Here is a 21606-nt window from a genome sequence, read left to right as displayed (position 1 = left end):
TTTTTTTTTTTTTTTTTTTTTTTTTTTTTTTAGTTACTAGACTTTGGACTTCTGTGACAGGAGAAATTGCAAATTAATTTTAAGTTTATGTTAATGAAGCCAAGTAATAATTTAAGTTGAAGGTATAGTCAGAAGAAACTGGTTTCTGGAGGCATGTGAGATGCTTCCAACAAGCTGGTGGTACTGAACTGTTAATCTGCCAAAGTTAGGGAGTATCTCCTATTTGAACTGTGTATATTATGTGTGATGGTGTGACACAATATTTTTGACAAATACGTGCAAATTTCTTGCTTGACTCAAAGTACTTCATAGTTTCCTCTTAAAAGGAAGATGGAAGAAATGCTTAGTCAGCCTGTATTTATTAGGGGAAGAACATGATCTTATGAACAATTATGTTGTCTTTCATTTTTTTTTTTATTTTTTTAATTATTTTTTTTTTTTACCTCTGGATGAGGTGGAATTTTTTAGTTTGTATTTTGTAGGCCATCTTTCTTTTCTTCAGGGAATATAGATAGGAGATTCCAAAACTAGAAGTATCTTTGCAGTTTTCTGCAGCTTTCTAACAAGCCACTTCTATTTGGAATAAGCCAGTTGAAATTGGCTAGAAAAACCACAGGTATCCCTGCCACCCTCCAAATACCTGCTCTGGATAAACCTGAAATACAGAAAGGCTTAATCAGTGATTCATTGAAAACTTTGAGCAGAGCAGAGACTGTATCAGATTGACAGACTACCATAGAGTAATAATTGCATAGACTGGTGAAAGAATTTAGGATCTTTGAGAAGGAATATCTGTTTCACTTACCATTCATAATAATTTTTATCTGCTTTGGATATGGAAGCGCTGTATTGGTACTGTGTTTTTTTTTTTTTTTTTTTTTTTTTTTTTTTTTTTTATTATTCATTAATGGGGGGAATGGAGTGGAAAGAGGAAAAAAAAGTTTGAAAAGCAACTTTCCACCTTAATTTTTTTTTCCACCTATTTAATACTCTTGTAATATTCTCAGGCCTTTTGTGTGTTGAATGGATGCCATTTAGCCCTGAACTATCAGCCTCTGCTCTGAAAGTCTTAATTTCTTCTTTTTCCTACCTTTTTTCTTTCAGCTGTGCGTCTAGTCCCTGTAAGCCTTCATATCACCAGCGAAGATAGTCCAAACTCTGTTTGCTTTTAGTATAGGAAAGAAGAAAAATTACATAAGTTATGAAACTTTTGTGTAAGAGACAGTCAGTATAGCTCACTGAAATAATAAGAAGCTGAGGTCATGGTGTTTATGGAAGAAATGGAAATTCACATCCAACTTTATTTGGTTTGTGAGGTACTGCTTTGTTTCCTTAAAGAAACTCCTTTTTAAAAGGGAATTCTTTGAGTAGTGTAATACACATTGAAGGTTGCAGAAATGAGCATTGGACTTCCATGCATATCCTATAAAAGAAAATGAATTGTTTTAATATATCATACAGTTTTGCATAGAGGCATATACATTTGCATGTAACAAAATAAAACAACTGAGTCAGTAAGTTGTTACACTTTATTTACGTGAAGACTCATCAGGCTTTTGTTAGCTCTTTTTTTTCAAGTTTTAATACAACAATACAGAAAGGTTGTTGGTTTTTTGTCTGTTTTTGTTGTTGTTTTTTTTCCAACAAAGGGAATCTTCCTTTCTAAATATTAGGATATTGAAGGTCACTTTTTTTTTTTTTTTTTTTTTTTTGGTGGTCCTCTTTTCCTTTTTAGATGGCTTTCTGTTGTGTTCCTTGTTAGTGTCAAATATATAATTTCAGTACAACCAGAACTACAAACCTAGCAAGATCAGATTGTATCCATTCCAGCTTTTAATTTTGTGGATGAAGAGTTTGAATGTTTTGACAAGAAGTGCATGAGGCTTTTCGTTCTTTTTTCCACAAAATTGAACAAATAACAGTTCTTCTGTTTTACATAAAATTGAAGTTCCTGTTGTAATTCATGTGCATTCATTTTTTGATATTAGGACTCCTTGATCCTTGAGAAGTCCCAAAATTGGAGTTCCCAGAAAATGGACCATATTTTGATTTGTTGCGTTTGTCTTGGAGATAACAGTGAAGATGCTGATGAAATAATCCAATGTGACAACTGTGGAATAACAGTGCATGAAGGTAATACAATTCCTTCATTGTTAATGCATGAAGAAAGCATAAGCTTTACTTCTATTAAAATTTTTACTTGCTTCAAAAAAAAATTAAGCCTTTGAACTCTGGTGAGTAATTTTTTGTAGTGCCACATGGATTCTTTGTAGTATTGCATTCATCTATTTTAGGAAAGCTAATACAAGCAAGTACAGGATAGGTCATGGTCTATGTATATCTGTGAAATTGATGACATTTTGCTAATGCTTCTGACTGTAGATTGTATTTTCGAGACTTTAGGATTTAATATCAGATGAAATTCTGTCTATTTCAGTATGCAAATTTGATTGCATGATTGGGTAGAAGATAGTGAGAATAGGAGAATTCATAGGAGAAAGGGACTTATGCATGTATTTTTGCTGTATTAAAGAGGCAGAGAGATGAGAAAAGAATTGAATGTGGCAGCTAGCCTTGGCCTCTAATTTTTAATGGCAATTTTAAAGTTAAAATATACTTAAATTGTTGATTTGCTAATTGCTTTGGCATCTAGTAGATGTTTATATTAAGTGTAGGAGGTCTTTCCTACAGTGTATGGGGGAGGGTTTAAGAGAAATGATCTGATATTTGCTGTGAATACTGTTCTGAAGTATTAACTTGGTTGCAATTTTCTGTGATTTGTTGATATACTGGTAAGTTAAAAGATGATCTCAAAAGATGAGAAAAATAGGTTTCTGTAGTCAAGTTTTCACTGATGTTTTTTAAAGGAGCGCTTCCTGGGTGATCATGAGATGAGCATGTGGAACTTTAATGGTCCTTATAGGAAAGATGGGACTGATTGTTTTTGCTCTTTCTCTTGAGGATGGAAGATAAAGTAGATAAAAATATAGATAGGCATACATATTTTTGTTGAAATTTAAATTCTGTATTCTTCTTTTTAATGAAAACTTTTTATTATTTCTGCCATCCTGTACTATTCTCCTTTTAAATAAGATAGGCTACTTTTAATCCTTGAAGTTAAAAGAAGGTAGACTCTCATTCTTCAAAGGCGTGAATTATATTTATATAATCTGTGTAATTTATGCCTTTTTAAAATTTGTTGGAGTTGTTCACTGGTGCATGACTTTTCATGTAGGAAATGGTTTTCCTTATCTGCTATTCTGCTTTTGTTTTCACACACTTAAAAATGGTTTCAAAACAGTATTTTTCATGTACTCATCTGTGGTTCAATTCCTTGAATTTGTAGTTGTACAGTTGCTTGTGTATTTATTTCAGCATGCAAATAATTCTCATTTTTCCAAAAAAAAAAAAAAAAATCATCTTCAGGCAGTATTCTGTCACTTTGGATAAATGCTTTTGTGGTAAGATCTTGTAGTAGCAGGACACCCCCAACTGTGATGTCAGTTGCCATGACATATTGATTACAGTGTGTCTGAAGAGAATGTCTGATGCATATCATAAGATATGAACTAACTGTAGATAGTATGCTTGCCAGCTATTGCCTTTGTGTTATTTGCTGGGAATTAAACAAGAAAGAGAAGTTCCACTTTTTTTCTAGCTGTTACTTTTCCATCCCTTTTTTTTTTTTTTTTTTTTTTTTTTTTTTTTTTTTTTTTAAACTTTTGCATGGTGGATATGGTGGGAAATAAAGCTTAACTTGCTAGAAGCAGTAGTGTGGTCTACATGTGCTTTAATTTTGATGCTTATTATTTAATTTTGATTGCTTACGTCTGATGTAAACATTCATTTTTGTCTTGTTATGTACTCTAGTACTTTCCCTTATCTAAATAAAAATGGTCTTATTGTGCATGGTTAATGTCTTTATTTTAAACTTCTGATCCAGTTAAGGACTGAATGTAATATTATCATCTCACAGCTTTTCTTTTTGAAAACCTACAGTTCACCAAAGTTCATGCTTTCATGAACTTTATAATTAGATCAGGATTTGAAGTATACGTGACTGTTGTTAGCATATGCAGACATTCAATTTGGCAAAAGATTATCCTTGGAGAGAAGGTTCTCTCTTCCCTTTTCCCTCAGTGACATATGTTTCAGGACACTTGCTTAATGCTAGCATCTTAAAGTGTTTGTAATTTCATTTTAATGATAATGCATAAAAACAAGCTAATGACAGTATGCGGTGGACTTAAATTCAGGAAATTCAGTTTTATGTATGAAATTATGTTCAGTAGACAACTGCAGTCATAATATGTAGATTCAGGTTGTGGGAGAGTAAATGCTAGGAGAATTTCAACTTCTTGACTATTTCATATATTTAAATTCATGGGCTTTGCTATCATATAGCTTTATTGTTCAGTGCAAGAAGCTTTCAAGGAAATGGCAGACATTGAGTGACAGAATAATGATTACTTATATTAAACATGGGCACTTCATGAGCACTGATTGAGAAGATGCTCTCATAGTCCAAAGAACCAAAATTCTATGAACAGTAAGGAAAAACAGTATGCATTTTCAGTTAAGTGTTTAAAATGTTGGGGGTTTTATAGTACAGTTTCAGGTGAAAGGGGTAGATGGTGCACTTAATGCTGACTAGATTCCAGATGCAGTAACTCCAATGAATCCTATAGTTTTCATTACAAGAATTATCTTTTTGTTGTTAGCCTTTCAATCCCAAGCTAGTTACACCACCTAAACAACTGTGCTGCATTGAGAAAGAACCTGGAAGATTACCTCCTAATGTTGCTTCTGAGATACAGTGGTAGTGAGCTGTTACATTGCTTTCTGTTTCAAAAACCACAGTTCCCAACAGTTAGTACAGAAGGGTCAGCTAGAACAGCTTTGTCATGCTTATCATAGTAAATGTTCAAGAAAAAGCTTGGAAAGTCTTGTCCAGCAGCTTCAGTTTCATGTTTGTGTGCCTATGCATTTTAAAGAGACATAAAAGTGGCACTGAGAATCTTTTAAAAGGACATTTTTTTTTTTTTAATCAAATGCTTTCTGTACCGTCTGATTTTAATATACGAACTGTGTTGTAGCTCTGCAGTAGAAAACACTTTTTATTTTTTCAACTTAAAAAATGATGTATGTCTTTTAGGATGGTTGTTAAACTGTTATTTGAAATTAATTGACAGTCATTAAAAGTGTGGTTTAATTTAGGACTGCAAATCCATCTTTTTCATCAGTGTTAATTGATGAATCCTGCTTAGTATATTTACTTGTTTGTATGTACTTGATAAATAGTACACAGTTTGTGTGCATATAACATTCCATTAACTGTTTTGAAAAAGTAGTATTAATCTGATCAATTTAGGCTTTCAGTTCACAGTTACTATTACAACTAATGATAGCAAGAGGAAAATATGAACTCAATATTGAGAAACCTTGAGGAATGTTTTTCTCTAAGTGTTGTTGCTACTCAGCAGCTTTCTTTACCTTTGACAGAGTTTGCAGCTGTTTGGCTTTTACTTAAGCTGAAATTGAGATTTTTAGCCCAGTCCATACATTTCCAGTAGGGTTTTGTGCTTTTGTTTTCTTATGTCAACTGAAGTAAAACTGAGGGGATTTGTTGTTTCTTGTTTAAAAAATAAAAAAAATTGTTACAGCTCTTCCTGTACATTTATCATCTTGATGTCAAATAATATCATTACTATTTTGTGTAGTATTTACTTTATTTAGAAGCCAGTAGCATTCTTGCTGGATTTCCTTTCCTTCAGCTCTTCTAGACAAGATCAGGCAGCTTAGGACTGCACAGCTGTTTGTTCACCTCTCTTTCCTGAAGGAATGATTGAATTAGAAAATTAATGAATAGAAAGTTAAAACATGTGGGTTGTGATAAAGGTGATTTAGTAGGATAGAAAAGGTAGGGAAAATAATACTGATAAAAGAATATAGAAAACAGTGATGCACAGGGCAATTCCTTGCCACCAACTGATGATGCCCAGCCAGCCCCCAAGCAGCAGCAGTACCCACCCTGGCCATCCCTTCCTCCAGCTTTATTGCTGAGCATGATATTATATGGTATAGGGCATCACTTTGGTCAGTCTGGATCAGCAATACTAGGTCTGGCCCCTCCCAATTCCTTGTGCAGCCCCATTTTCTTCCTGGTACGACAACATGAGTAAGTAAAAAGTCCTTGGCTATGTGTAAGCACTGCTCTCTAATAATAAAAACATTGGTATAATATCAATGTTATTCTGATCTTCAATCCAAAATACAGCACTGTACCAGCTACTGGGGAGAAAATTAACTCTGTCCCAGCTGAAACAAGGATGTCAGCCCTTACTGGAAATCCAGTGTATTTTCTCTGGCTAATGACCATCACTTTTGCTGCTTGTAACAGTATATTTAGGTTTTGCTGAATGACAGGGAAAAGACTAAATGCCTCCTTGTGTCTGTTAGAGATCTTGAAGTCTTTAAAGCTGTCACTAAGACAGTTGTGTGAATTAGGAAAAAATACTTGAGTTATAAATCCTCATGAGAAAATGACCTAGATTTGTGGTGTTACAGAAAAAACAATTTTGATGTCAACATACATGATAAGGGTGGAAATAATTACAGCTAATGCATGTTGAAGTTTTCTAGGAAAAAGGAACAAAATATTAGCTAGAATTGAGTGATAAGTGTAACTGGCAAATCCTTCAGAGTGAAGATACGACACCATTGTAATTTTAGTAGACTGATGATGCTTTGTTTAGAAAAGCAAATGTAATTACACTTGATTGCAGAAGAGTCACTGTTTGGAAGAAACTAATCTTATTTTGCTGTATTGACTGATGACAGTATTTCTCCTCCTGTAGTGTTACGTAATTTTTAATAAATTTATTTAGGGAAATGTTTTTTTTTTTTTTTTAAAGTCTACAGACTGTTCTCAAAGTCTAAATTTTTCATCAGCTATATGATATCAGTGGGCTTTGTGTTTGTACATTAATGTAATTGTTTAAAAGGTGCTTTGCTGGCAGTTATTCAACACTGTGGCATTACAACTTAAAAAAAAAAAAAAAAAAAAAAGGCTATCTGCAATGCTCTTTAAAGCTACTGGGATGCTAAAGAAATTTGAATCAGTTTACAAGTGAGCTAGATGGTATTTTGTATACCTAATGCAACTTGTCTGTGGATGCACTTCTGAGCATTATTTATTTCTTGATTCTGGAATACTTCTAATTAAAAACAAACAAACAAAAAAAAAACAGAACATACTTTTGTCTTAGTTAAGTATTTATTGATGAACTCCATGCTGTAATGGAGGACTGTATTTCTTAAATGGTACCTATAGTGTTTCTGATTACTTTCTGAGTATAGTTTTACATTATTATCTCTGTTGCTGTCATAAAGAGGGTTAGAGCGCTGTTGCTGTTTTACTACAGTCAGTAGAGAACCAAACTAATAAATTACATTTCTATTTAATTATAAAAATTAAAGGATTTAATTGCTCTGCAAGCAAAATTGCTACTTGATCATTCTTATCTGGCAAACAACTGAATTTAATCTTTCAGTAAGGTCTCTGCTTTGATGTTGACAGTGAAATTCTTTTTTTTTTTTTCCTCACTGAGCAGCAGATAAATATTCAGTGTGGCATATGCAGAAGTATAGTTTTCTGGTGATAAGCTTTGAGTTTTCTTTGTCATTTGCAGTAGTAGTAATAGCACTCTTACTCTTGTCCAAATTTGTCCAAAATTGAAGTAACAAGCTTCTAAATCATTTTGAAGGAAAATTTTCCTGACCTTATGGTGATTAAGCATGCAGCAACACCTTAAAAACATAAAAATACACTGACTACACTGACTATACCAAAAAAAGAATTGAGACACGATGAATTTAATCATAATTTAAAACCAGCTAAAAGTGGTGATGATGATTGATGAATATATAAAAACGTTTTTAAGTGAAACGGTCTGTCAAAACTCAATCTGTGCTTGTCAAACAATACTTTGATTTTAAAGTTACAAAAGGTCTTAGATTTATGCTTCAGGGGTTTTTAGAATACGTTTGGTTTTTCATAATGTGTATGTTCTCTTGCTGAATTAGATATTGAATGTGAAGCATAAAAGTGGAATGGATATTTGTTGTCTGCATACTGCTGGCATGATCAACTCGTTTAAAAAAAAAAGACAACTAAAACGTTTAATTGAGGGTAATGAGAGGGAGAAAGATAGGAATGTCTTGAACCTTGGACATGCTCTCAAACCTTTAACTCAATGATACACATGGATTCATGACATGCTGCTAGTACTGGAGAATTTTAGAAACCATGTTATAGTTTGGTAAAACTGTTAATTCAACTGAAAGTAAAGTTTCCAGGCTGCACAAGAAGACGTGTAGATAAGCAGAAGCTCTAGAATTGCCACAGTGGAGGAAAGACATGTAAAAGATCTAACAGGATAATAAATAGACTGAGAATTGTCTAAAGACACTAAGAAATAACATATTTCAGTATTTTATAAAATTTCTTAAATTTTTCCTCAGATGTTATATTTAATCTGAAATACATGCATTTAATTGAAAAAAGTGCTTTGTTTCTTGCTCAGTGTTTGTGGGTTCATTTAAGTCTTAGATTTTTACTTCATAATGAATAGGCTGAAAGAACAGAGTAAAGTAAACCTTTTCCTTTCATTTTTTGATTGCAATCTAAGACATTCCTATATAATATATCACATTTTAGAATTAGAGCCTCTGTGAAAATAGAAGTTTTGCACTGAAGTTACTCTTGCGAAAATACTGGATGCTTTCTTGGGATTTTCATTGTCATTAAACTGTGTGTGTGTGTGTCTGTATTTCCTGCTGAAAATTATAAACTAAGAACTGTATGCCTACTTGTCTTTCCTTATATTTTCTTCCATTTCTTTTATGTGTGAAGGTTGCTATGGTGTTGATGGAGAGAGTGATTCTATCATGAGCTCAGCTTCAGAAAATTCCACTGAACCCTGGTTTTGTGATGCATGCAAATGTGGTGTCACACCTAGTTGTGAACTATGTCCTAACCAAGATGGGATCTTCAAGGAGACAGATGCAGGCAGGTAAGGCTGAAGAAGTGCCATTTTAAATTGATATCAGCTTAAATTTAAAGGTGGGATTTTGCTCTAGTCTATTCCTATAGGCAAAAGAGTCATAAAGGTGGGATTTTGCTCTAGTCTATTCCTATAGGCAAAAGAGTCATAAATTAAGCTATTAGTATTCTTTTTCTCAGTTCATTTTAGAGTGGGGTGCTCACTGGATAGGCAGTCACCCAATTTTTTTTTTTTTTTTTTTTTATTTGCACACCTAATATTCTTCACACTAGTTGGGAAGATGTTGTCTTAAACTGAATTTGAGCATGATGGTTTATTGATGTATGAGCTATAGATGTTGATTTTCTAAGTAAAGCAATATGGCACCACTTCAGGAAGTGGTAATACTTATTACCCAACATGAAATCACCATGTATGTGTAGAGATGTCTTACTGGATATAGTAGATCTTTCTCATGCAATATCTTCCATTTCTTTATATTTAAAAAATAAATTAATACATGAGTGTTAATGGAAACTTATTTTCTGCAGTAAAGAGAAGAGCAGAGTTATCAATTATGTCTGTTTTTTTGCTAATGTTGATGAATATATTATTATTTAGATCACAGCAATTAAGTTATTTTTCCATACATTTTACAATTATGTAAATTGCAGGTTTGCAGCGACATATGAAACTTTCAGGCTTGATATGTAGGATTGCAGAAGTCTGCAGACATCTTACTGACGATTGTGGTTGAATTGGAAGGAATTCTGGTATTAGTACAAATGTTTTAAAATTCAGCCCTTTCATGTTATTCAGTGTGAACCAAAAGATACATGACCATTTACGTGAAGCTATATGTTATGGTACAACATATTTGGTAGTAGCAAATAGCGAAGTATAACCATATCCTTGGTCTTTCTCCATCTACTGGGTTGTAATGGCCTTCACAGTTTACTGTTTTTTGTACAAACACAAGGAGTCATGTTTTGATGACTTTAACTGTCTTGTAATGTAAGCCAAAACATTTTTTTCCCCATTCATGTCTTACACAAACTTGTATTATTGCTGGGACTGTAATGGACAAATCCTCTCCTCCTGAAAAGATCAGCAGAGCTCTGGATGGTATTTTGGAAAGCTTTGTTTGACATCATCTTTGGAGAGCAACTACCTTCCTGCATTGGACTTCAGCTTCTCAATTTGTAGCTGAGATGTGTCTTACAGATACACTTGTTAAATCTTTTCCTCAATCCGTGTCTTCTACATACATCTTATGAGGGGGAGCGCTGAAAATACAAGAAAATAATGTACTGTTAGTGGTGGGAATTTCTATAAATGAGTCAAGATTTGCAGTGAATAATCTTGGCAGTGTATTTGAAGTTGTGCTTGTTTTAAAGAATTTTTGGGATTCCAGTCCTCAATTTCTGATTAGTCCATCTTTCTTATACATAGTTTGCTCCAGAAGTAATGTCTCCTATTGATTTTCATGGAAATTACGACAGATACAGAGAACACAGTAACACTACTTGATAGAGAAAATTCTCAGCTACAAAACAGTTTTTTTTTTTTTTTTTTTTTTTTTTTTAGTAAAGTCACCACCTTTAGCTATGCATCTCATCCAGCAACGGAGACCAGCCTGCATGCTGTACTTGTAAAATTATGTACCAGTGGAAGTGGCCCACTGTTGCCATAGCTGAAACACCACCCACTGCTTCACTGTGCTAGCATCCACTAGTTGGTCTCCACAAACGTTAGGCAGGCATTGATGCATAATGGGTGCCATTTCTTCCGCACAGAGAAATTCAGTAATGCACCTTCGCCTCTAATGCGTGTCAGACTGCCCCTCTACCGCCATCTGTTGCACAAGATAAAATGTAACAATGTATTCACCTAAGGGTTGGGTTCCACTGCCCTGCTGCCAATATCCACTTCTGATATTGTGGGCCAACATAATAAAACAGGAGGTGTTACTTTTGGAGCTGCTCTAGTGTAACTGTTACAATTAATTTAAACAGTTTTTTTACTTTCATAATGTTACAGTGTGGACAAAATGTTACTAGAGACTGAAATCAGTTGTCTGACAACTTGGTAGGACTAGAATTAGTATCACTTGGAAATATATGTTTCAGGGTTTTTTTTTTTCCTCCTGCATTTTTTAAGGTAGTTTAATTGCTGTCTAGTTAATTTCTCATATAATTGTAATATAAATTGCACAACATTTTAAACATTATTGCTTCTTATAAAATGGCAGCATGTTTTTGATTGACATAGAAGTGTTTTATCTGTGATTCTGATACTTTATGCAAAAGCACATGCCTGCTTGGTTGACTGTGGACAGTAAAGTATCAGTTTATTATCCCTGCTATTGTATTTTTCTGTTTGGGTAACATGATATATTGTCATGAGTAAGTAGAGGTTTACTTACAGGTGGGTAGGTTCATGTACTAGAAAAAAAAAAACAATGCTAGCCAATGTAAATAATACTGTTCTCTCTTTTTTTCTATTGCTCATTAATAAATTTGAAATCTTTAGGAAATGGGACAATGCAAGCTAAGGATGTATGCTACGTCCATTGCTATGTTTCTTTATATGCATCATTGGCTGGAAATTGCAGTAAAGCGCAACCAAACCTATTCAGTTTCCTTTCATAATCAAGTTAGAATTATTTTTTTGTTCCTACATGAATCATTAGAATAATTATGTGCTTAGTTTCTCACAGAAGCCTTTTCACATTAACCTCTCAGTTTCATGAACATAAATGTGAATTTATGAAATTTTATTTCTCAAAATGCTATTAACCAAGAATATGAATTCTGTTCTTGTTATGGTGTAGAGTTTTTCTTCTTCCCAAATCAACATCTGTCATCATTGCTCCAAGCAAAATGGATGGTAAAGTAATAAGGAAGATTATTCTTCTTTGATTACCCAATTTGTCTTAATTACAATCTTCTAAAACATGTGCAGCTAAACAAATGAGCAGGAAAATATTTAGAACTGGTATTAAAAGCAGCTGAAATTGCTTCAGCTGAGAACTTGACTGATTTCTTTGTTTTTTAGTAAAGATTCAGGGCTGAGTTCTCGTAAAGGTGACTAATGGAGTGAGGTACTTGTGTGCCAATCACACCAAAATGGCAGTTTACATCTGTAATACTGTAATACTTGGGTGACGTGTACTAAAACATTTTGAGAAGGTCAATATGAAGTAAGTAGCCAGCTATTGGATTTACCATAGATAAACTCCTACTGAGTGTAGCAGCATTTAATACACTACTGGAGCATGAAAAAACTGTGCAAGTTAAATTGACAAGCAGATGCTTGTAGAAAAGTGTATCTTTACACTGAACTTTGGAGGGTAAGTTTTAAGGCAACCAGTATTCTCAGCTTACTATCAAAACCTTCAACCAGAGCCTTGTTTTTTTTTTTTTAATTTTTTTTTATTTTTTTTTTATTTTAAGAATAGTAATTGTATGTGTAACTTCCTTTTATGCAAATTAATTTAAAGCATCTTAAATCAATGGAGGTATGTAGAAAAGAAGCCTCACAGAATTTACAAGACTTTTATTAACATCTGAGTGATCTCTGTATTTCAAGGGTACAGATCTTATTTTGCATGTGGCATTTTTGGAGGGCAAAATTAAAAAGTAGTATCTTGATTTCTTTGTGAAAAGAATAGGTTGTGCGTTCATGAAGATGTGGTGAGGTGCTGGAACAGGCTGCCCAGAGAGGCTGTGGATACCCTGTCCCTGGAGATGTTTAAGGCCAGACTGGATGGGGCCCTGGGCAGCCTGGTCTAGTATTAAATGGGGAGGTTGGTGGCCCGGCATGTGGCAGGGGGGTTGGCAATTCATGATCCTTGAGGTCCCTTCCAACCCTGGCCATTCTGTGATTCTGTGATGTTTTTTTGAGCCTTGTGGAATACAACAGAATGAACTGATTGGTGCTAGGGCTTTGATTAGATTTACTAAGCATTCCTTAGAATGAAGTGAGTTAATGACTTGTAGGTAGTTGTTAATGTTACAGGAATTTTTATCTTACTACCTGTATGAATTTGTAGCTCCAATCTTCACTTCCACCATCTCACCCTATTGGTCTGTCTAGGTTTTGTAGGTAATGTCAAAATCTTAATATACTTTTCCTGCAGCATAAACAGTGATGTGAAACATTACTTAAGAATCATCAGAACAGAATGTGAGGGTAATCTTGTTGATCCAGACAAGCAAAGCAATCACAGTTGTACCAAAAACTTGCTGCTATTCGTTTTTAGCTTTTAAATTCCAAATGCACATTCCCTCCCTGCTTCTAATGTGTTTTCACTTAGATCATCTTTTTCTAGCATCTGTATCGTTTACACAGTACTTAAAAATCTGCAAATGATGAGCGTAATATGGGAACAAAATACTGATAACAGTAACCTAAATTTATTTGCTGTTTTAGGTGGGTCCATATTGTTTGTGCCCTCTACGTTCCAGGAGTGGCATTTGGAGATATTGACAAATTGCGGCCAGTAACGCTTACAGAAATGAATTATTCAAAGTATGGTGCCAAGGTAAGTTAAGAAGATTCATATTCTTTACCAGTAGCTTTATTTCACATTTTTACATAGAAATAACATGTCTTCAATCTTATTTTGTGTTTATAGCAGTGAGATTTAGAAAGGAAAATGTGATAAAATTCATGTTTCCTGTAATTTTGCTCATCCCTCCTTTTTTTTTTTTTTCTTACAGCTGTTTTTTTCCCTTATTGTTGTTCTCTGTAATTTCTATTGCTCTTTGTCTCTCAGTTTCCCTTATTTTTTTTTTTTTACACAGGTGTCAGTTACCTTCTTTTAAAGTCAGTTAGTGGCAGATTGCCAAAATGTGAATGGAGAGAGAAGAGGATTTATGGGATGTGAAATGAAGGAAAGGAAATTGAGGTGGAGGATTTGAGGATTAAGAAAGATACAGATGTATATTCAGTAAGAACTACTTTAAGTTCTTTGTAATCATAAACTAGAATGCATAGGGGTGCTAGAAAGCAATATTAACCTCCTTGCACCACCAGCATGAAAACAGCATAAGAGTATGGGACTCTAAACCTGAATGGAAAATTGTCTGTAATATTAAAATGTTTTTTTTACATAAAAATATGCTCAGTTGTGGTCGAAGGTGGTCATACACAAAACATACAGAAAGTCATTGTAAATGGCAAAGACCGACACTAATTTGCTTGATATTGTTGCTATAACCCTGGAAACATTGCAGAGAATCTATATCTGCTGGGCTAATGTAAGGAAAGATAGCTGTGCTACTGCTTCTCTAATGCTTAATTGATGCATTGTAAATTTCCTAGGGTGTCAGTTTGTCAAGCTGAATACTAAATTAGAATATGTAATAACCGTTTAAAAATACAGAAACTTTAAAAGATAAATGAAAGCACTTCGGCCTGCATGGTGCTTCTTTGTGTGAGGAGCACAGTCAACATGAGTCCACTGGGGTATTTAGCATTGCTTAGAAATGTTTGCTAGCTTTTTTGCCCCCCCGCCTTTTTTTTTCCTTACAAAGTCTTACAGCCTTATTGTTGCAATGAATCATACGTGTTCTTTTTATTGGCATTATAGGTGCAAGGTTTACTCTGAGTAAGATGAGTGAACTGCGCATATGAGGATTCACTGCTCTCACAGAGCTGTAAACTCTCCTTGTTTGCCAAATCAAGTGTGGAAGTTACAGCTTACTTTGCTGAATTTCCCCCTGGAGTATTGGTTTAAAATAATAATCTATGATTCAATTAGTTTATTTTCTGTTATGTGTTATTTTACAGATAGACTGCCTTTTAAGGAAGTGTCTGCAGTGTCTCGAGAATGTTCTGTCACTGAATTTCATTTGCAGTTCCTCTCTGTTGTTCTTTAACTATCTGCATGGAGATAATTTCTGTAGGTGATACACAGCTTTGCTTCATACTCAGCGTGTGAGAGATTAAGAAATACATGGCTGTGTAATTTTAGGTCATCTTTACGCACTGGATAGCAGCATTGCTCCCATTTGCTTATTCCTGCTTAGACACACCATTGCTTTAGTTTGCTGGAACAGCTGTTCAGTATGAATTTGTGGTGACTCAGACCAAGGAACTAATCTGGCTAAGTTTATATTTTTTCCAGGCCACATTAGTGGATAACAGTTTGCTGTGTTGAAAACAGCTATGCTTAGAATGCATGTAGCCAAAACCTTAATACTGTGCTTACGTGAATTGTAAACTTATTTATTGATATTTACATTTCTGTGTTACTTTTTCATCCATTGTCACCCACTGGCTCCTGATTCATAGCTTATCAAAAGAAAGTTATGTAGTTATCTATGGCTTTCAGTCATCCAGAGGATATAAGTTCATCCTATATGTTCTTAAGATTGTTTAAGCATTTTTCCATTGCTTCTTGAAAATGAGGTCAGTTGTTGGGGTTTGGTATTGGTGAAGCTTTAAATATTGTCATATGTTAGCAACACACCCGGTTCCTGTATTGCACTGGAGTTAACTCATAACCTGTTTGATATCTCTATGTAAGAAGTAAACAATGAAATATTAAGCAAAATGCACCTACAGTACTTAGTGTGACATTTTTCTACCCTTTCTTATTCAGGAATGCAGTTTTTGTGAAGATCCTCGTTTTGCCAGAACTGGAGTATGCATCAGTTGTGATGCTGGGATGTGCAGAGCTTATTTCCATGTGACCTGTGCTCAGAAGGAAGGCCTGCTCTCGGAAGCAGCGGCAGAAGAGGTAGTTCTGGTGTACCTATGGAAAAGATACAATCAAAGGGTTGCATGAAAAGCCTGTGAGGAAAACCTGAAATGCTGCCCTTCTTATTCACTATTTCAGAGTCAAGTGGTAGGCCAAAGAAAAGAACTGTGCGGAGAGGGCTCTTTGTTCGTGAAATTCTCCAACTCTGACCATCTTTTGAAATGACACAGGAAAAGGAATAGAGAATGTTATACAAAAGTCAGCTTAATATTGTGTAGATAAGTGAGGGATGAACTCTAAATCTATTTATTGAACTTCACCTGGATTGACATGTCACAGTGTAGTATAGTATTCTCTGTTTCATAGACTATACGACTGTGTAAGACTGTACAGATGTCTTAAGACATTTAACTGCATTGCTATTTTTTGTGCATTTCTTCCAGTGTTTCTTTCAAATTGTTTATGACTTTCCTTGTAGAAAGAAATTGAATCCACTGCAAACATTTATAACTTCCTGATACATTTTTAATCCATGCTCTTACCAGTCATTCTCCTTTTAATATAATTAAAACAATCCTGATTGCCAAACTTTATTCTGTTTTTTATCATTTTGATTAAGCCTGTTATGTTCACATTTGCACAATTTAACAACTTATTGCTTTAGGAGGTATGACAGGCAACACACTTATAAGCACTACCTGCACTATTGACACTAAAGCTTTTTTTTTATGAAAAAACAAACTACCTAATGGTGACCCTTTAAGAGATCACAAAACTGTGTGTATCTGTGAGATTGATAAATAGGAAGATTGCAGTTACCTCAGTGTTCCTTTCCCTAATAAATTATATTAAACAGTGATTCTTCAAAAGCTATGTGAATTTTTTCTAGGCATCTATATTTTCTTGTATTTTCACCATTAAATTTTTTACGCGCTTTCTGTAACTGAAATATTTTTAATCAAGACCTTAAAAAAACCCCCAAAAAACTCATTTGAGGGAGCTGCTTATTTCTTAGAGTAAGTTGTTCGCACTCTGAGAATCTAAATCAAAATAAACATTTGTAAGGAAAACCTGTACAGACTTTATTATTCTGCATGTTGTAGGTGGAGTGAAGGAAAGTTTGATAGACTGATTATTTTGTAAGATTTTTATTACCTAATGTAGGAAGACTGCTTCAAGTTTTTCTTAATCTTTGTATTTATTATGATGTTCCAGCAGTTTTGAAAATATGCTGGCAATAAAATGTACCTTCTCAAAGCGAATATCATCTTGGCTCAGATATTTGCAAACTACTTGCAGTGTTTGCATATACTAAAAGTTGCTATAAACTTTCAGCCATTATGATGTGCAAATTTGGTGGAACTAAGTAGTAGAAATTGGAACAAAAATAATCTGAGAGATTAATAATCAGACAAAAGTCACTGAAAAGTCATTTGAGGAAATGAAATATATTGACTTTCATATTATTCAGTTGTCAGTCCTTTGCAGGATTTTATGCAAAAGATAACACAGTGAAGCAGTGAGAAGTTAGCTGTAAATGTTATATGTGAAATGCATTTGCATTTTTTTCTGCAATTTTTTTTTTTTTTCTGGGATGAAAAAATAGTGCAGAAATGAAGTAGCACTGAGCTAACTGCTTAATGCATTTAAAAATGTTCAGGGTCATGCAGTGAAAAAGATGGAAAGACCCTTTATATGGTAAACCATATCAATATGACAGAATTGATGTAGAAACATGCATACTTGAAAAAAAAAAGTCTGTTTGAACGCACGATCTGTTGGCATAATATCTGTGCTTTTTAGAGCCTTTTGACATTGTATATCTTAACTTATATTTTTGTTCCTTTTCCTTTGTTTTCTCTGAAACAGGATATAGCTGATCCTTTTTTTGCTTATTGTAAACAGCATGCGGACAGATTAGACAGAAAATGGAAACGGAAAAACTATTTGGCATTACAGTCTTACTGTAAAATGTCCTTGCAAGAAAGAGAAAAGCAGCTCTCGCCAGAAGCTCAGGTATTATATTTCTTACACAAATGTGTCTACATCAATCATCCATGCTAAACAAGAAAGAAAGAGAATGGGTGATTGCTATTGTTGAAGGGAAATTAAATGTGAAATGTATTGATGGCGCGTAGTTCACATATCAGTGAATTATATACAGGTTTGGGCTTCTGAGAACTATTTTCAATCAACTTATTGTCAGCTAGGAATCTATCTTAACTGAATTAAAAAATTGTATTTGTTTGCCCAAATATGGTAATTACATTTTCATTGTGATTCATAGATTTTTTTTTTTTTTTTTTTTTTATAAAGCTTTTTTCTATTCGGTGAAAATCTATTTTTGTTTTCTGTCATAATATTTTGAAATTAGCTGAACAGTTAGGTGAAAAATTTCCTTGCTAGATCACTTTTTCATTTATTGTAGAGCTTATATATATATATATATATATATATATATATATATATATATATATACTACTGAGTAGGAGATAGCTGAAAGGCAATATCTGTATCCTTGTCTACTGACTGAACCATACAGAACTGTTATTCCATAAGTTTAGCTGGTATACATTGATATAAAGATTTCAGTACTTCCAAGGGAATCTGTGTACCTGAGTTTGTTTAAATGTGTGTAGCTATTTTTTTCCTTTATCTGAGAAGGCTGCACTGAACTCTGTGGACAAATAGTAGCTATGTAGAAAAGCAGCTTGTTGCTTGAAGGAATTGTGCCTGATTTGTTGTTGGCCTTGGGAGATGCTTTGTAAATAATGGAAGAGTGAAATTATGGAGAGAAAAAACTTTTTCTGAACGTAGAACTGCTGTATAATAACTAGAAAATAAATTTTCATATTATCAAAATCTTTGTTTAAAAAAAAAAGTATATATTTCTAGTTCTTCAAGGATATTTAAATAGGCAAAGAAAACTTAAATTTAAAATGATCCATGTGTTCATATTCATTCTGAAACAAACTCTGTCGCAGAAGAATTTTGAATAAAATATTTCTGTGAGGCATTGAGCCTTGGTGTGAGATGATTGAAAGCAAGTTACATAAATGTGTAGCGCTCTCAGGTCTCAATTATGTGAAATATCACTATGTAGTGAAGACATCATTATGCTGGATAGTATTCATATCACTGTGGTAGGTATTGGTTGTGCAAAATTAGTGTGGGTCCAGTGTGGCTCACACTTGCTTTATTTTTTTAGGCTTTTGGTTAGAGCTCTGCATTTGTTATACAGTGCTGCTAATACTAGTAAGTTCCCTGCATTTTCTTCTCTTTCTGCTCTTTCTTCCAAAGCAAGACTCCATGAGTATGGAGTTTTTATGAAATAATTGAACAGTTCCTATGCACTTTTAGAACTCCAAAGATTTCATAATACATACCAGAAATGTTTGATTGGGAAGTTGGCACAAAGTGCATACAAAATCATATCTTGCATGTGAATACATATGCATATACACACATAAAGAAACTTACTTCCATGGGAGTTTTAAAGCTTAAGTAAGGTTTCCAAATATTGGTAAATGAGTATGCAGTTGTACAAATAACTTGTGTGTTGCTATGAAAGTGTATTTTTGAGACACATTTCAAGAGGAGAAGAAGGTGGTGCTTGATGCTTTCTAACCCTCACAGGAGTAGCTGAGCTAACGGTTTGGCAAGTCCTGTGTCCCAAAAGAAGGAAAATCCTTATGTTATATATCTGTCTAGAACTGTTGATTGCTGGAAAATATTATATGTTGAAATACTTCCTTTATATCAATAAAGGAAGTGTACATTACATGTATAAAGTATGTAATTCAAAATTACCTAAATACATTCTTACTGTTAAGAATTTTGTTTAAACTAGTCAGTCTGATCTGTCAGCTATTTCTGGAATTGGGCTCTGACAATATGACAACATTAAATGACTTCATGACTTTCCAAACTGAGCACATCATCAAGTAAAGAGGCATCAAGACCAAGCCATCCTTGTTTGTTCTGGTGAAGAATAAAGCAAGGTGGTAAATGCTTGCTGCTTTTGTTCAAGATAAAAGATTTTGGACTTAATCTTGTGTTTCTTGGTCGTTAATGTTCGAGATCTAGTAAGGTAATGTATTAAACTGCATCTTTAACAAAACCTTAAGCAATGCTGTTTGTAATCAAAGATGTTCCTTACCCATGGCATATATAGAAATGCAAACTTTTTTGCTTTTGTCTCAGGAGTATTTCATACCATACGGTGGGGTAGTAAGATTGGGTTAGCTGCTTCTTTATACTGGCAAATGAACAACTTCTAAGTCATAGTCAGCTGAAACTTAGCCTCTGAAGGTTTGTATATTGATGTCATTTTCTGCCAGACTTGCTGCTGCATAGAGTTCCCACAAGACAATTTTTTCCAACTGTCAGCAACAACTTGATTGATCTGGGTCTGATCTCCCAGATGGTCACAAATGTACAGATGTCATCAACAACATGTATTGTGAGCTTCTGCTGATTTCAGTTCCCTTTGGGCTAAGGCTTTGGCATATTATAATAAACTAGTTTAACATTGTAAAAAGAGAGGGCATTGAAAAAGGAATTCCTACAAAAGAATGTCATAGGGCAAAAATACTGTTCACCAAATTTTACTGCTCAAATAGATCTCAGAGTCACAGAGTTTGGAAGGGACTTCTGGAGATCATCTAGTCCAGCTAACCTGCTAAAGCGGGTTCCTTACAGTAGGTTGCGCAGAAAAGCTTCCAGGTGGGTTTTGAATACTTTAAGACATGAACAGTCCACAGCCTCCCTGGGCATCTTGTTCTGTTGTTGTCACTCTCAAGTAAGTTCTTTCTTACACTCATATGGAGCTTCCTGTGTTCCAGTTTGTGCCCGTTGTCTTTTGTTCTGTACCTGGGCACTGCTGAAAAGAGGCTGGCTCCATCCTCTTGGCACCCATCCAGTAGGTGTTTGTAAGTATTGGTAAGATACTCCCCTCTGTCTTCTCCGCACTGAACAGTTGGAGGTCTCTTAACCTTTCCTCATAAGGGAGGTGCTCCAGATGCCTAATCATCCTTCTTATCCTCTGTTGAGCTGTCTAGAAGTTTCCTGCCTTTATTGAAGTGAGGACTCCAGGAATGTACACGAGCCTTCATATGTGGCTTCACTACAGCAGAGTGCAGGGGGAGGATCAACTCCCTCGACCTGATGGCCATGCTTAATGTATTTTTGACAGGTCAGCCAAGGTTTTTCCCAGTGAGTTTTCATGGTTCCATCAGATTATCATTTTTGGAAAGGGTTGTCTGAAGCCAGCAATAATTCATGTTAATGAAGTAACGTCATCAAGGAATCAGTGAAATCCTCTAAAACCTAGTGAAAGGGTAATGCTATTGAAATATGCTTTTTGAAGTAAAATCAAATGTCTGTTAGTGTATTTTTTGAGTCAAAATGTTGTAATTAAAACAGTATTTATTAGATTCTGCAGCTTTTAAACTGAAAAAAAGATGCAGTCTCTTTCAGAAACTTTGGAGCTCAAAAATGACTTTGAATTGTTCCCTTAAATTCTTATTTCATGGAAGTTTTTGTTGTAGGCTCGAATCAATGCCAGACTACAGCAGTATCGTGCCAAGGCAGAGCTGGCTCGTACCACCAGGCCACAGGCCTGGGTTCCCAGGGAGAAGCTACCACGACCACTCACTAGCAGTGCTTCAGCCATTCGCAAGCTTATGCGCAAAGCTGAATTAATGGGAATTAGTACAGACATTTTTCCAGTTGATACTTCAGATACTAGTTCCAGTGTTGATGGAAGAAGAAAACATAAACAACCAGCCCTCACTGCTGATTTTGTCAATTACTACCTTGGTAAGGATCAAAATCGCATATTCTTCTCAAAGA

The 21606-nt window shown here is 34.5% G+C and overlaps 1 protein-coding gene across 4 annotated transcripts in view; it reads left to right on the top strand.

The window, feature by feature from the left end:
* Nucleotides 1-21606, top strand: part of PHF14 (PHD finger protein 14) — a 151226-nt gene that overhangs the window by 12434 nt on the left and 117186 nt on the right. For all 4 annotated transcript variants that reach the window (XM_042816587.1, XM_042816586.1, XM_042816589.1 and 1 more), the window contains exons 4-9: nt 1989-2133; nt 8915-9074; nt 13479-13590; nt 15655-15792; nt 17623-17769; nt 21303-21573. In XM_042816587.1, the coding sequence (XP_042672521.1) occupies nt 1989-2133; nt 8915-9074; nt 13479-13590; nt 15655-15792; nt 17623-17769; nt 21303-21573 (973 nt within the window). The remainder of the gene's footprint in view (nt 1-1988; nt 2134-8914; nt 9075-13478; nt 13591-15654; nt 15793-17622; nt 17770-21302; nt 21574-21606) is intronic.

This window comes from Centrocercus urophasianus, unplaced genomic scaffold (assembly GCF_019232065.1).
Source record: "Centrocercus urophasianus isolate 14NV4802_14NV808 unplaced genomic scaffold, USGS_Curo_1.0 seq_16, whole genome shotgun sequence".
In the NCBI taxonomy this organism is placed as follows: Eukaryota; Metazoa; Chordata; class Aves; order Galliformes; family Phasianidae; genus Centrocercus; species Centrocercus urophasianus.
This window is presented reverse-complemented; position numbering and strand designations above follow the sequence as displayed.